Source organism: Ovis aries, chromosome 20 (assembly GCF_016772045.2).
Source record: "Ovis aries strain OAR_USU_Benz2616 breed Rambouillet chromosome 20, ARS-UI_Ramb_v3.0, whole genome shotgun sequence".
In the NCBI taxonomy this organism is placed as follows: domain Eukaryota; kingdom Metazoa; phylum Chordata; class Mammalia; order Artiodactyla; family Bovidae; genus Ovis; species Ovis aries.
The window spans coordinates 28,363,059-28,376,486 of NC_056073.1; the positions used below are offsets into that span (position 1 = coordinate 28,363,059).

The 13,428-nt window shown below is 38.7% G+C and overlaps 1 protein-coding gene across 1 annotated transcript; it reads left to right on the forward strand.

Annotated features, from left to right (window-relative positions):
* The first annotated feature begins 1,620 nt into the window (after positions 1-1,620).
* On the forward strand, positions 1,621-2,568 carry LOC105613647 (olfactory receptor 5V1-like). Its single transcript, XM_015102630.3, has one exon. The coding sequence runs from the start codon at positions 1,621-1,623 to the stop codon at positions 2,566-2,568; it is 948 nt and encodes a 315-aa protein (XP_014958116.3).
* Positions 2,569-13,428: the final 10,860 nt, after the last annotated feature.

The following is a 13,428-nucleotide window of genomic DNA, read 5'->3' on the forward strand; positions in this document are numbered from 1 at the left end:
GAATGATGAAGAAACAAAAAAATATGTTTAAAAATCAATTTCTCATCAATGGTTTTGGCAATGTGATATCACAATTAATGATCTCAGTAAATTAAGTATGCTATAGGATAGGATAATTTACTGAGATCGTTAATTGTGATATCACATTGCCAAAACCATTGATGAGAAATTGATTTTTAAACATTTTTGTTTCTTCATCATTCTAAGCAATCAGAATGGATCACTGGTCAAACTAAAACTGTTACTTTTACATCATAATACATAAATATTTTTCTGGAATTTTGGAGACAGAGAGTATATAATAATTTTACATATGACTCAGGGCTTCCCCTGTGGCTCAGCTGGTAAAGAATCTGCCTGCAAATGCAAGAGACCTGGGTTCAATCCCTGGGTTGGGAAGGATGGGATCCCCTGGAGAAGGGAACGGCTACCCACTCCAGTATTCTGGCCTAGAGAATTCTGTGGATTGTATAGGCCGCAGAGTTGCAAAAAGTTGGATATGACTGAGCGACTTTCACATCACATATGACTCCACAGGGAATCAGAAAATTAAAATGATCTTCCCGTGTTCAAACATCGAGTGGATTGTAGAACTGAGGAGGGAACCCAGGTATTCTGACTTGTTGTGAGACGTGTTCTCTTGTTTGTTTCAAGTTTTCTCTTATTGGCTAAGGTTGTTGTTGGTGACCATACAAGTTAAAGAGAGAGAAGTTTGACTTTTAAATTTCCTGCTCTGAATGCAGATACAGGACTTAGTAACTAAACCACCACCATCATGATATTTGAGGTTAACATTATTTAAAATTTTTATTTATTTGCTTGGTCTTACTTTTACAGCAGTGAAGACTCCAAGTTCTAATCACTGGACCACCAGGGAAATTGTATGACAAAATTTAGAGCACTGGAGAGTGGTTTCAATAACTAATTCCATTGATAACAGTGTCATCTTCAAGTCTTAGTGTCATGGTTTGTAATAGTCTGTTCCAGGATATGCTTATTAGTGTCAACTATTGTTTTTTAAGATAAAGTTTTATCAAAGTACATGGTATCACATTCTAGAACTATCTTGTTTTTGGAATTTTCTATTCCACTTTCATTTTCTTAAACTATAACTTAAATAAAAACCATAAAAACCAATCTCTAAGCGTGCAAGGAAGAAAAGGAGGCATCACAAAGAGAAACTCAAATAACCCCACAACTCTTGAAACAAATTATGTGTTTACCAGTCATCTCTAAGACACAGTCATTTACCAGTCATCTCTAAGACACAACGAGGTGTTAGGAAATGGGCTTGCCAAGACCCATTTACATAAATAGGTCTTATGCTGCACATAGACTTTTAAAATATTTACTTTTTCCTGTAAAGGTGTTGCTGATATTCTGTAAGAGATGGGTCCTATAGGAAAAGTTTAAATGTGTGTGTCGAAGGCTTATGTGATGATTGTAGTACAGCACTGTAACTTGTCATGGATTCTGAATTTGAGTGTTCTTTTCCTGATATTTTCTGATGATTATTTTATCTATAAAGTTATATGTTCTTGTTTTGTAGATTACTGCTGTTGCAGCACATGAATACTGCAATCTGTACTGCTTCTTTCTCAATTTCCGAGAGAAAACATCATGGAAGGAGAAAATTACACTCTGTCTGAATTTATCATCTTAGGATTCTCTGACTTAAACAATGTGCAGCTTTTATTCTTTACCACATTTCTTATGATCTATCTCTGTACCCTGGGAGGAAATATATTCATTATTTGGGTAACATTGGTTGATATACGACTCTATACCCCCATGTATTTTTTTTTAAGGAATCTGGCCTTTCTTGATATCTGTTATACCACCACTAATGTCCCCCAGATGATGGTGCATCTCCTATCAAAGAAGAAAAGTATTTCCTACGGGGGCTGTGTGGCTCAACTTTTTGCATTCCTTTTCTTTGTGGGGGTAGAATGTCTCCTCCTGGCAGCTATGGCATATGATCGTTACATTGCAATCTGTAAACCTTTAAGGTATTCGGTTATCATGAACAAGGTCCTATACAGCCAGTTAGCAGCCTCCTGCTGGACTGGTGGTTTCCTCAACTCAGTGGTGCATACAGTACTGACGTTCCGCCTGCCTTTCTGTGGCAACAACGAGATTAATTATTTCTTCTGTGACATCCCCCCTTTGCTGATCTTGTCTTGTGGGGACACTTCTGTAAATGAGTTGGTGTTACTCATCGTTGGGGTCTTCATTGGATGGGCTCCTTTCCTAGCTATCATCCTTTCCTACCTCTACATTATCTCCACCATCTTGAGGATCCGCTCCTCAGAGGGGAGACAAAAGGCCTTTTCTACCTGTGCTTCCCACCTGGTCATTGTCCTTCTCTACTATGGCAGCTCCATCTTCACATACGTGCGGCCCATCTCATCTTACTCATTGGCAAAAGACCGACTGATCTCAGTACTGTACAGTGTGGTGACCCCTATGCTAAACCCCATCATTTATACTTTGAGGAATAAGGATATTAGAAAGGCCCTGAGAGCTGTGGGAGAAAAAGTAGCAACTTTCAAACTTCATTTCCCATGAAGTGTAGTGTTTCTTTTTCTCTCATGATAAATATAGAAAATTATCTGTCTTGCCCATGCAATCTGTTTTTTCTTGCTAGCAGTACTGATTTCAATGATAAATGGGACAAAATGTTAACAATAGATTAATCTGGGTAAAGGATTAATGGATTTGGGGGGGTTCTCTTCTTATTCCTGAAATGCTTCTGTATATTCTATACATTTGAAACTATATCTAAATAAAAAGTTAATTTGAATCTTTTGAGCATAAGTAAAACTATGATGTGCTTATCTCTACTTGTGCACACTTTTTTTGGTATTTTAACCTCCATATCAAATATAGTGAACTGAAGTTGCTCAGTCATGTCCAACTCTGCGACCCTAAGGACTTAGCCTGCCAGGCTCCTCTGTCCATGGGATTTTCCAGGCAAGCATACTGGAATGAATTGCCATTTCCTTCTCCAGGGGATCTTCCCAACCCAGGGATTGAACTCGGGTCTCCCACACTGCAGGCAGACTTTACCGTCTGAGCCACCAGGGAATCCCAAATATATTCAAACATATCAAATATATTTTTCAGTTAATCTATTGTTCTTAAATTTTGTTTTGTCTTATGGTGAACTAACTTTCCATTGACTTGTGGTTCTCTAACTTTCAGCATTTGTCTAAAAGTTGTCTTCCTTTGTCACTGTCCTTCTTACATTTATTGTACTTTCTCGGTGGCTCAGCTGGTAAAGAATCCACTTGCAATGTGGGAGACCTGGGTTTGATCCCTGGGTAGGGGAGATCCTCTGGAGTAGGGAAAGGCTATCCACTCCAGTATTCTGGCCTGGAGAATTCCATGGACAGAAGAGCTTGACAAGCTACAGTCCATGGGGTTGCAAAGAGTCAGACACGACTTAGCAACTAAGCATAGCACTAGTGGTTAGAACTCAGCGCTTTCACTGCTGTGGCCTGGGTTCAATCCCTGGTGTCAGGGAACTAAGATTCTGTAAGCCACATAATGTGACCAAAAAAAGAGAAAGAAAGAAAACAGAAAATATATAATTTCCCTTATCTTCAGAAAGGATATTTATCATAATAGTACAAATAATAACCTTAGATTTTTTGCAATACTTCAAAGATCCCATACATAAAAATGTAAATTAAACAAACTTATTCCCATTGTTTATTCTTTCCTGTTTGTTTATCATTTCCCCAAATCCTTCCCTTTTCTGTATCTGTGGAATTCAGTTTATAATTCATATTTTTAGTTTTTATTATATTGCTCTAACTGTTATCACTTTTTTTGCATTTACAAGGTGTTAGACTTTTGAAGGATAGAGCTAGCTCTTCTCTTTTATATTCTCATCACTCCCTTTTGCTCATGATCAGCCAAAGGCTCTGCCCCAAATTTACTATTAAAGAATTAATCTAGTGACTTCACAAGCACACCAAAGAAGCGTATAAATTGATACTTATGGAAGAGAAATATGGAGAAAATAAGTCTCTAGAGAGAAAATCCCAAGACATTAATGTCCAGATACCCCCAGGGAGGTTTATACAGGATTTAGTCTGTTTGTTCTCTCAAATAAAAGATGGATTTGCTGAGATTCAGTCTCACATCTAGATAGAGGTTGCTTGCAATAAAATGGGTGTAAGAGTTTTGAACAGCTGGAACTATCTCTGATGATCTTATTCAGGTGGACAGTAAACACAGCTGATCTCTGATTTTTGGATATCCTTTTTGAGCCAAAATTTTATTTTATTATAAAGTATGTAAAGACAGATGTGTAGGACAAATTGGCTGAGAGTAAACAGAAGAAAAGTGAGCTTAGATTAGAGGAATAATTTTCTGAAGAAAGGGCGTTAATATAATTGGAAAAAGCAAGTGAAAGTAAATGGGGAAAATTCTTTGAATCTAAGCTGTGAAAATTACAGAGTGGACGAGCAGGTGGGTTCACAGCACAAATCATTAGCAAGTAAAGCTTTGAATTTCTCAGTCTATGTGTGTGTACATTTTTGTTTTTTGTTTTGGTTATTTGTTATTTGTTTTAGGGTAGACTCTCATTGTAATCAAGTTAAGTCTACGTTTTAATTAAATGTCTGAGTGCCTATATCTGTTTAGTGGTGTGTGGGTGTGGGTGTGGGTGTGTGTAGGTGGGTGTGTGTGTTACTGAGAATTAGAGAAAATATAAAGAGAAGAAAAAAGTGAAGTAGAGGAAAAAATTACATGAGTAATACCTTAATATATGCCAAAATTAATTATACAAAAATGACAGGTTCTAGTTCTAGTCAAACAATATGTTAGATTTTACCTACTGTTTATATAATTACATAAATTTGCAATAGTATGATTTTTAGTGGAAGATGGATGGTGCTATTATCCAGGAAAAATATAATAATTTTCAAAACTCTGTATAAAGTACTTACTTAAGTATTAATATTTTCACTTGAGTACATCGCCAGTTTCTGATATATGCATAGGTAATAATGTCCTTCAATTATATTTATGACTCCTGAGATTAATCATCTTCTCTCCCAACTCCATTTAGAATATTTCTTCTATATCCATATTCATGGAGTGCAGCTCCTAGATTTTTGTTTTCTTTCACCAATAATGTAATTTCTTAAATTTTAAATACTGTTTATTGTAGATTACTGGTGATTACGAGTGAAATGACACAGAACATACAAGACACACAAGAGACAGACAGGACACCACTCTGGCCAGAGGAACAGAACTGGGCAAACTAATTGCCGTTTATTATTATAAAGCCCTCCTTAGGCAGAATTCCAGACTGTAAGAATAAGCCTTTTCAGTACAGTGCAGGTGCATACATGTTATCGTACAGCAAAGGGGAGTGAAATCTCTGTCTACTGCAGAGTCTGCACAAAGCCCTCATCTCCCTCTTATCTCAAGAAGGGAATGCTCCCTCATTTGCAAGGGACCATTAAACTCAAGGCTGTGTCCAGACTCTTTGGCAGAATGCCTCATATGCAAGGACGCTCAGCCTGAGCAGAGACCCGTTTGCAGGCACATCTCTGCTACCCTATTAACCCTTTATCTCCCCCTTTTAAATTTTATTTAAGCCCTCGAGACATTTGTATTGATGTTTTGTAGAGCAAGACTTAAAGCTGTAGGTGGCCAACCTCCAGCCTCGCTAGCCCCTCTTGCAGCTGTGCCTGTCTTAGGTTGCCCTCCTCTGAGGGTCTTACCTGTCATTGGCTATCCAGCCACCTCTTGGGGGCTAGGCGGAATCTCTCTAGATGATGAGCATCTAGAACTCTTTTTATTTATATGTCTCAGTTAATCTCTTGAAGGGCTCTTGTTAAATTGTACAGGTGTTATACAAAACAGAAGAATTCCAATCACATTTCAACAGACTTCGTGTAGATAAAACAGCCAATTGATCTCCAAGCCAGGAAACGGTTGAAGATTGAGCACGTTGGTAGCAAGTTGTGCATCCAAATCTCGCTGTTGTTGCCATAACAAATGAGAGTCTTTTTGCCAGTCCCAAACAAAATCAGCTGTTTGAATTCCTTGGTGTAACGCAAGGCCTGCTACAGCTGCTGTTGCAGTTACTGACGCGACTTCGAGAATCGAAGCAATGACCACACCAAGCATACGTCGAGATCGGTGTAGCAAAGTCTGTACAGCGGTTACTAGATGAGAAACAGCAAAAGAATCTGACCACGGCTGAGCCAGATTTATAGGCAACCATACTTCTGTCCGAGCTTTAACAATTACTAGCGAGAAATTGGAGTTAAAGGCTTGTCTTTCAAATTCTTCCCACCAAGACATTTACACACTGAGTTAAATTACAATAATCACATGACACAGACCCCACAGTATCATTCCAGGTCCAATTCCCATATAACAATGCAAAAGGATATTTTACACATGCCATTGCAGAATAAGATTTATTAACATGTAAATTAACATGGAATGGACCCAAAGAGTCACCACTGTCCAAAGTATAATTTCCTGACCAGATAGTGAGATTACCAGAAACCGCCCATAGTTTTCAAATATCTCCTTGAATGTGCGGATATCCTTGCAATTGTAATTGAGGAGGGACAAGTGCAAATTGCTGCCATTTAACTGTTTCGTTACCATTGCCCATCAAAGTGCTATTTGCACGATGCCACCTAAGAGATTTATTTGACCATTTTTCTAAGAATTGCCCATGATCTGGACTCCAATCTACAATGATGGCCCCAGAGTAATTCAAGACCTTAAATGGTCGATGACCTCAGCAATGTTCCCACTCCAAAGATTCTACAGAAGGAATGAAAAAGTTAACAGGACATAGCGACATGTGTTTTCCATTATGCGTATCCATCGGTTCTGTCCAGGTATTAAATCCCCTAGTGGAAACAAGCACAGTAAAAGTAGCAAAATGATAATTATTATACTTTACCCCCCATGTATTATAAGAATGATGAGAATGTTCCTTAGTGGACAGACAAAAGGGGTGTCCCCCATACATGAAGGAATACCTTCCATGGCAATGGTCAAATTACTAATAGTATATTGTTGTTTATGATAAGATAGTTGTTCTATTCCCCTGCAAGCTGGCGGGGGAAAGAAGGCAGTCTCATTAGTACGCACTTGCACTTCTGGTTCCCCCCAGGAAACTGCTCTTACTAATGGGGGATTAGGTATATATGCCCAATATGTATGATTACTTGCCGATACACCGATTACCTGACATGTCAACACCGCCATCATGGCAAGCAAAAGATTGGTAGGATTCAGAGGTTGCCCCACCTTCATTAATGTCTTCTCTGCTTCCTGGGTCAACCTCTTCATTTGACCCCACGTAGGAGGTGTTGCTTCCCTTGTACGGGAGGTAAGGCTTCTCTGCATTGTAAGCTCTTCAAATTTCTGAACAAGGGGATTAACCATTGCTGATTCTGATCAATCTTGCTTGGGTCCAAAACCTGTAATTATCAACAGAAATGAAAGCATACCCTCGTCCCAAATATATTAAGGATGCTGGGATCCAACCTTTCTCTTTATCTTTATACCAAATAGGCGTATTCAAGATCTTCTTATCTTCTTCTTTCCCTTGAAAATGCAACTCTGCTGCCGATAGATTTCCCTTGCTCCAAACATTCAAAAAATTTAGGGTAAGTAAAGTTTTATTCAGAATGTCTTTAGGTTTCATAAATCTCTCTTGTTCCCCCTTTTTTATTTTTTCAAGATAATCACGTGAGGTATGATTAGCTCTTTCAATGATAGCTTGCCTTTGACTATTATAAGGAATACCAAAAGTATGAGTTATATGGTATTGAGATAAAAAGTGAGCTAATTTTGCGGATTGGTAAGCAGGTGCATTATCAGTTTTCAATTCAAGTGGTAATCCCATAACTGCAAAACAAGATAAAAAATGAGTAATAACAGCGTCAGCTTTTTCAGAATGTAATGCAGTAGCCCATTGAAAATGTGTGCAAGTATCTATAGTATGATGCACACATTTTTGTTGTCCAAAGGAAGAAATGTAAATTACATCCATTTGCCATATCTGATTTGCCTGTAGTCCTCTTACGTTGACACCTGGTGGGGTAAATGGAAAAGCAAAGGGTGCACATATGGAACAAGAACGGACAATATTTTGAGCTTGTTTTCGAGTAATAGTGTGAGATTTTTGTAACCCTTTGGAGTTGGTATGATGTAAGAGATGTTCTTGTTTTGCTGCTTCTATAGGATAAAGTAAGGCATCAATTGTAGCATTTCCAAATGATAAGGGTCCAGGAAGGGCAGAATGTGCATGGATGTGAGTAAAGAAAATTAACTCTGAATGCTGCAAAAACAATTGTTGTACTTGGTAAAACAAGTTATCAATAACTGTTTAAGAGTCAATGGAAGGGAGACATGGGGAGGGAACAGCATATCGAGAATCTGAAACAATGTTAATAGGAAGTTGGGGAAAATCTTGCAGAACTAAATAGGTAGCCCACAATTCAGTGGGCTGTACAGAAGAAAATGAGTGGGGGAGAACCTTGGAATTTTTCGAGGTCCAATATCGAGCAGTATTTTTATTTGCATCTGTAAAAATAGTGGGTCCCTTAACTGGAACATCTGAAATTGTGGAATGAGATATTATAGTGTTAGTCCGGAGAAAATCAATCAATTTAGATGATGGATAATGATTAGAAAACGAACCAGGATATGAGGCAAGAGAAATTTGTCAGTTTTTATTAAATTGTAAACATCGAGATATTTGAGCAGTTGTTAACTGAGTAACAATCTGGTGTGGTTCACAACCTGATAGTTGTAAAATATGATAGCGACCTTTCTGTATAAGGAAGACTAATTTATCCATATATATAGTCAATCTTTTGGAAGAACTGTTAGGTAAGAAAACCCATTCTATTAATCCTTCTTCTTGAGCAATTACACCAGATGGAGAATAAGGGGTATGAAATATGATAAAAGAAATAGGTTGAAATGCATGTAAGTCAAAAAGCCGTCATTTAGTCGTTGCTCAACAAACTGAAGTTTCTGTAAAGTCAATGGGGTTAAGGTCCGGGGGCTATCCAGAGCTGTATTTCCTTTTAAAGTAGAAAACAAATGTCGTAATTGATAAGTAGGAATCCCAAGTACCGGGCGTAGCCAATTAATATCTACCAATAACTTTTGAAAGTCATTTAAGGTTTTGAGATGGTCTCTTTTAATTTGCAACTTTTGGGGCCTAATTTTATGTTGTTTTAATATTGTCTCTAAATATGAAATAGGAAAGTCTTTTTGAATTTTTTTGGGGGCTATTTGTAAATTGTATAGTCTCAAAGCTTCTTGTACTTTTAAAAAGAATTTATCACGTTTAACAATACTAGGAGCTGCCAATAGGAGATCATTTATATAATGATATAGAATATAATTGGGGTATTTTTGACGAAGGGATTGTAAAGAGCCAGCTAAGAGTTTTTGGCATAAGGTAGGACTATTTATCATTTTTTTTGTGGTAAGACTGTCCATTGATAACGCTTAACAGGCTGAGCATGATTAAGAACAGGAACTGTAAAAGCAAATTTATCTCTATCTTGCAATTGTAGGGGAATGGTAAAAAAACAAGTCTTTAAGATCTAACACCATTAAGGACCAATTCTGAGGAATAAGAGCTGGAGAGGGGAGTCCTAATTGCAAGGCTCCCATAGGTTCAATACATTTATTACCTTCTCATAAATCAGTTAACATTCTCCATTTTCCAGATTTCTTTTTTATAATGAAAACAGGAGAATTCCAGGGTGAGGTAGAGGGCTCTATATGACCAAGTTGGAGTTGTTCTTGTACTACTTGTTCTAATGCCTTGAGCTTCATTTGTGGTAATGGCCACTGCTCAACCCATTTAGGAGTACTAGTTAACCATTTTAATGGGAGTGCTCGAGGAATTTGAGCAGTGGCCACTAGTTTTCCGATGGAATGGTTACAGAAGGCCCCAAAGGAGAGAGAAGATCTCTCCCCTATATATTAATAGGTATATTTACAATATAAAAAGTAACAAACACTGATCTTCCATTATGGAATTGACACTGCAAGGGATGGGTACTCTTCCAGACATCTGCAATGGAGCCCAATCCCATCAGCATTAAAGGGTTTTTTTTCTTTTTCCCAATCTTGGGGCCATTGTTGAGAAGACATGATTGAAACATCTGCCCCTGTATCTACTAGTCCCTCAAAGTTGTTTCCTTGTATAATCAAAGAAAGAACAGGGTGAGAATCTTTAATAAGCATTTTTCAAAATATATGTCACCCAGTACTTCTAAATCCTCCTGTTCGTTCATTAGGAAGAGCCAAAAAGGGGTGATAAGGTAGGAGAAGTATTTGAGCAATATGTTCTCCAGCTATCAATGAAAGTGTGGTAGAAGTAGAGGCCATAATTAAAATTTCCCCAACATAGTCAGAGTCTATTACCCCAGGAATTATGGTTAAACCTCTCAAAGCCGCGCTGCTACGGCCTAATATCAAGCCAAAAGTGCCTTTGGGCAGTGGTCCAAATACATTTGTTTTTAATTTATAAATGCCTCCCTCTGGTGACAAAAGCTAGTGGCAAATCAGCAGTAACACTCCCTGAAGTAGCAGACCGTAAGTCCAAAGTCATCATCTGAGGTCCTTTTAATGGGGCATCGACTCGTAATGGTTGTTGAGAAGGAACAGGGTTGGGGCAGATGGAATGGGAGGAGGGCAAGGAGGAGAAGTCCCCGGTATTGTTCCTGGGCCCCAAGGACTCAGGCCCGCAGGATAGTTTCCTGGTATTGGGTTGCCCATTTTATCTGTTTTAGATTTGCATTCATTAGTCCAATGAAACCCCTTTCCACACCGATGGCAAAGTCCAGGAGGAGTCTTATTTTTTTCAGCAAGAGATCTGTCTTTAGGAATTGCACATTGATCAGCTTTTAATTTTTGACACTTTTTTTTTTTTTTTTTTAATGACCAGGTCGTTTACAAAGAAAGCAGTTACCTCCCTTTGGTGGTCTCATAACCTTGGCCAAGGCTGTAGCAAAGACATTAGCCTGATGCTCAGTTCCTCCTACTCCCGAGCAGGCTCTGATATATTCAGCTATAGATGCACCCTGTCCCTTTAAAGGTCCCAGTATACGCTTGCATTCAGGATTTGCATTTTCAAATGCCAAAGTTTGTAATAATATGCCTGAGATTTCATCCCTCCCTACAGCCTGTCCCACAGCTACCCTCAATCTTGCTAGAAAATCAGTATATGGCCCATTAGGGCCTTGCATTGTTTTAACAAAGGAGGGCTGGGCTTGGCCAGTAGGCACTACACAGCGCCATGCTTGTAAAAAGACTTGGCGGACTTGTTGTAAGTCCTGATCAGAATATTTAGCCTGTTCTCTTAAAGCCCAATATTGGCCCTCTCCCATTGGTTTGTCCTCGAGAGGACCAGGGGGATTTTGTCCCTCATTAATCTGAGCCTGCTTTCTAGCTTCTTCCCACCAGCTACGAAGTTGCAACCATTGAGAGCCCTCCAAGACAGCTTGGGCAATAGATTCTCAATCTAATGGAATGATTAATTTGCCTTTTTCCAATGATTTCAACGTAGCCAAAACGAAGGGAGATTGAGGACCGTATTGCGCTACTGCAGCTTTAAGATCTTTAAAAAATTTATATTCCAAAGGAGCATATTGAACATTTATCACATTGCCATCCTGCTGTCTCTGAATGGGAAACAATTGTGGAGGATCAATAAACCCACCAGGGGGAGCAGACAAGTCATCATCATGGGGCATAGACAAAGGAAAGGAGAACTGACAATGTTCCCTGCCCACATCGGGCCGATCAACTGCAGTGGGGAGAAGAGAAGCACAAGCAGGAGCAGAAGGTGTAGATTTTTTCTCCTCCTTACGGGATTTCCACTATTCCCGGAATAGATGGGTCATTTCTTTAATCTCTTTGCCCTCCTCTGATGAAACCGAAGAAGCCTCCGAATCTGATTCTGAACTATCAGATGTTTCACCATTTCCAGAAGGAGGCTTATTTGTATCCTTACTTTTAGGCAATGCAGAAATTCCACCAACATTTGGCATATCCTCATAAATTGCCTCTTCCTTCATTAAAGCATTAGATTTAGTCTCATTATCAGTAGATAGCAAAGTCAAAGCCTGTGTTATAGCATTACATAAATTTTGTCACATGATTTAATATATAAATTCACATATTGTGCCCATAATGAACATTCATTTCTTCCTAGCAGGATTTCCCCATGGTTTTTTGAACCATGAACTTTTGAAAGTTCCCATCTGCTAGGGTGAAGAATTCCCCATGATTATGTACAAGAATTCACCTAGCAATTTTTTCTGCTAGGGTGAGCAATTCCCCATGTTTCCGAAAGCTCCCCTGCTATGGATCTAAAATCCCCCCGGGGTTTCTTACCTCTCTCGGTTTCACTCGAGCCCCACGTTGTGAAATGACACAGAACATACAAGACATACAAGAGACAGACCGGACACCACTCTGGCCAGAGGAACAGAACTGGGCAAACTAATTGCCGTTTATTATTATAAAGCCCTCCTTAGGCAGAATTCCAGACTGTAAGAATAAGCCTTTTCAGTACAGTGCAGGTGCATACATGTTATCGTACAGCAAAGGGGAGTGAAATCTCTGTCTACTGAAGAGTCTGCACAAAGCCCTCATCTCCCTCTTATCTCAAGAAGGGAATGCTCCCTCATTTGCAAGGGACCATTAAACTCAAGGCTGTGTCCAGACTCTTTGGCAGAATGCCTCGTATGCAAGGATGCTCAGCCTGAGCAGAGAGACCCGTTTGCAGGCACATCTCTGCTACCCTATTAACCCTTCAGTTTATAGACAGCAATTAATCATTAAGAATCACAAGTGTCTTTGAGAACAGTCCATGACAAAAACGAATTGCTAAAATGGGCCCTATATGGCTAAAAGTTATTTACTTTATCACAGATATTCATTGCTCACTTTCTCTGTTGCCATGTCCTCTGATAAACTGAAAGAGTCTTTTGTGAGTGTAGCATCACATTCAGGAGAATAGTATGGATAGATTTTAGGTGAAAATGTTCAAAAGAAGACAAATCTGACCTTTTGAGGATAGTTTTTTGTAGCTGATAATGATTGAACAGGTAATCACAATCCAGTAGCTAATTCAGTAAGTATAGAGAGAGCACCAAAAAAATGTTCCAGACACTGTTTTAGGTGCTGGGTTGCAGTAGTGAATAAAATAGACAATAGTTTTGTGTGTGTGTGTTTGACACTGCAAAACATATTTAATAAAATCCAGTACAGCAGATTAAGATAAGTGCCATTGATAACAACATAGTAAGAAAGGATATACTTTTATTTATTTATATTTTTTTGTAATTTAATCTGGAGAAGACTCTTGAGAGTCCCTTGGACAGAAAGTAGATCAAATCA

Coding starts and splice junctions, on each gene's coding strand:
- LOC105613647 (XM_015102630.3), top strand. CDS start 1,621: ATGGAAGGAGAAAATTACACTCTGTCTGAATTTATCATCTTAGGATTC.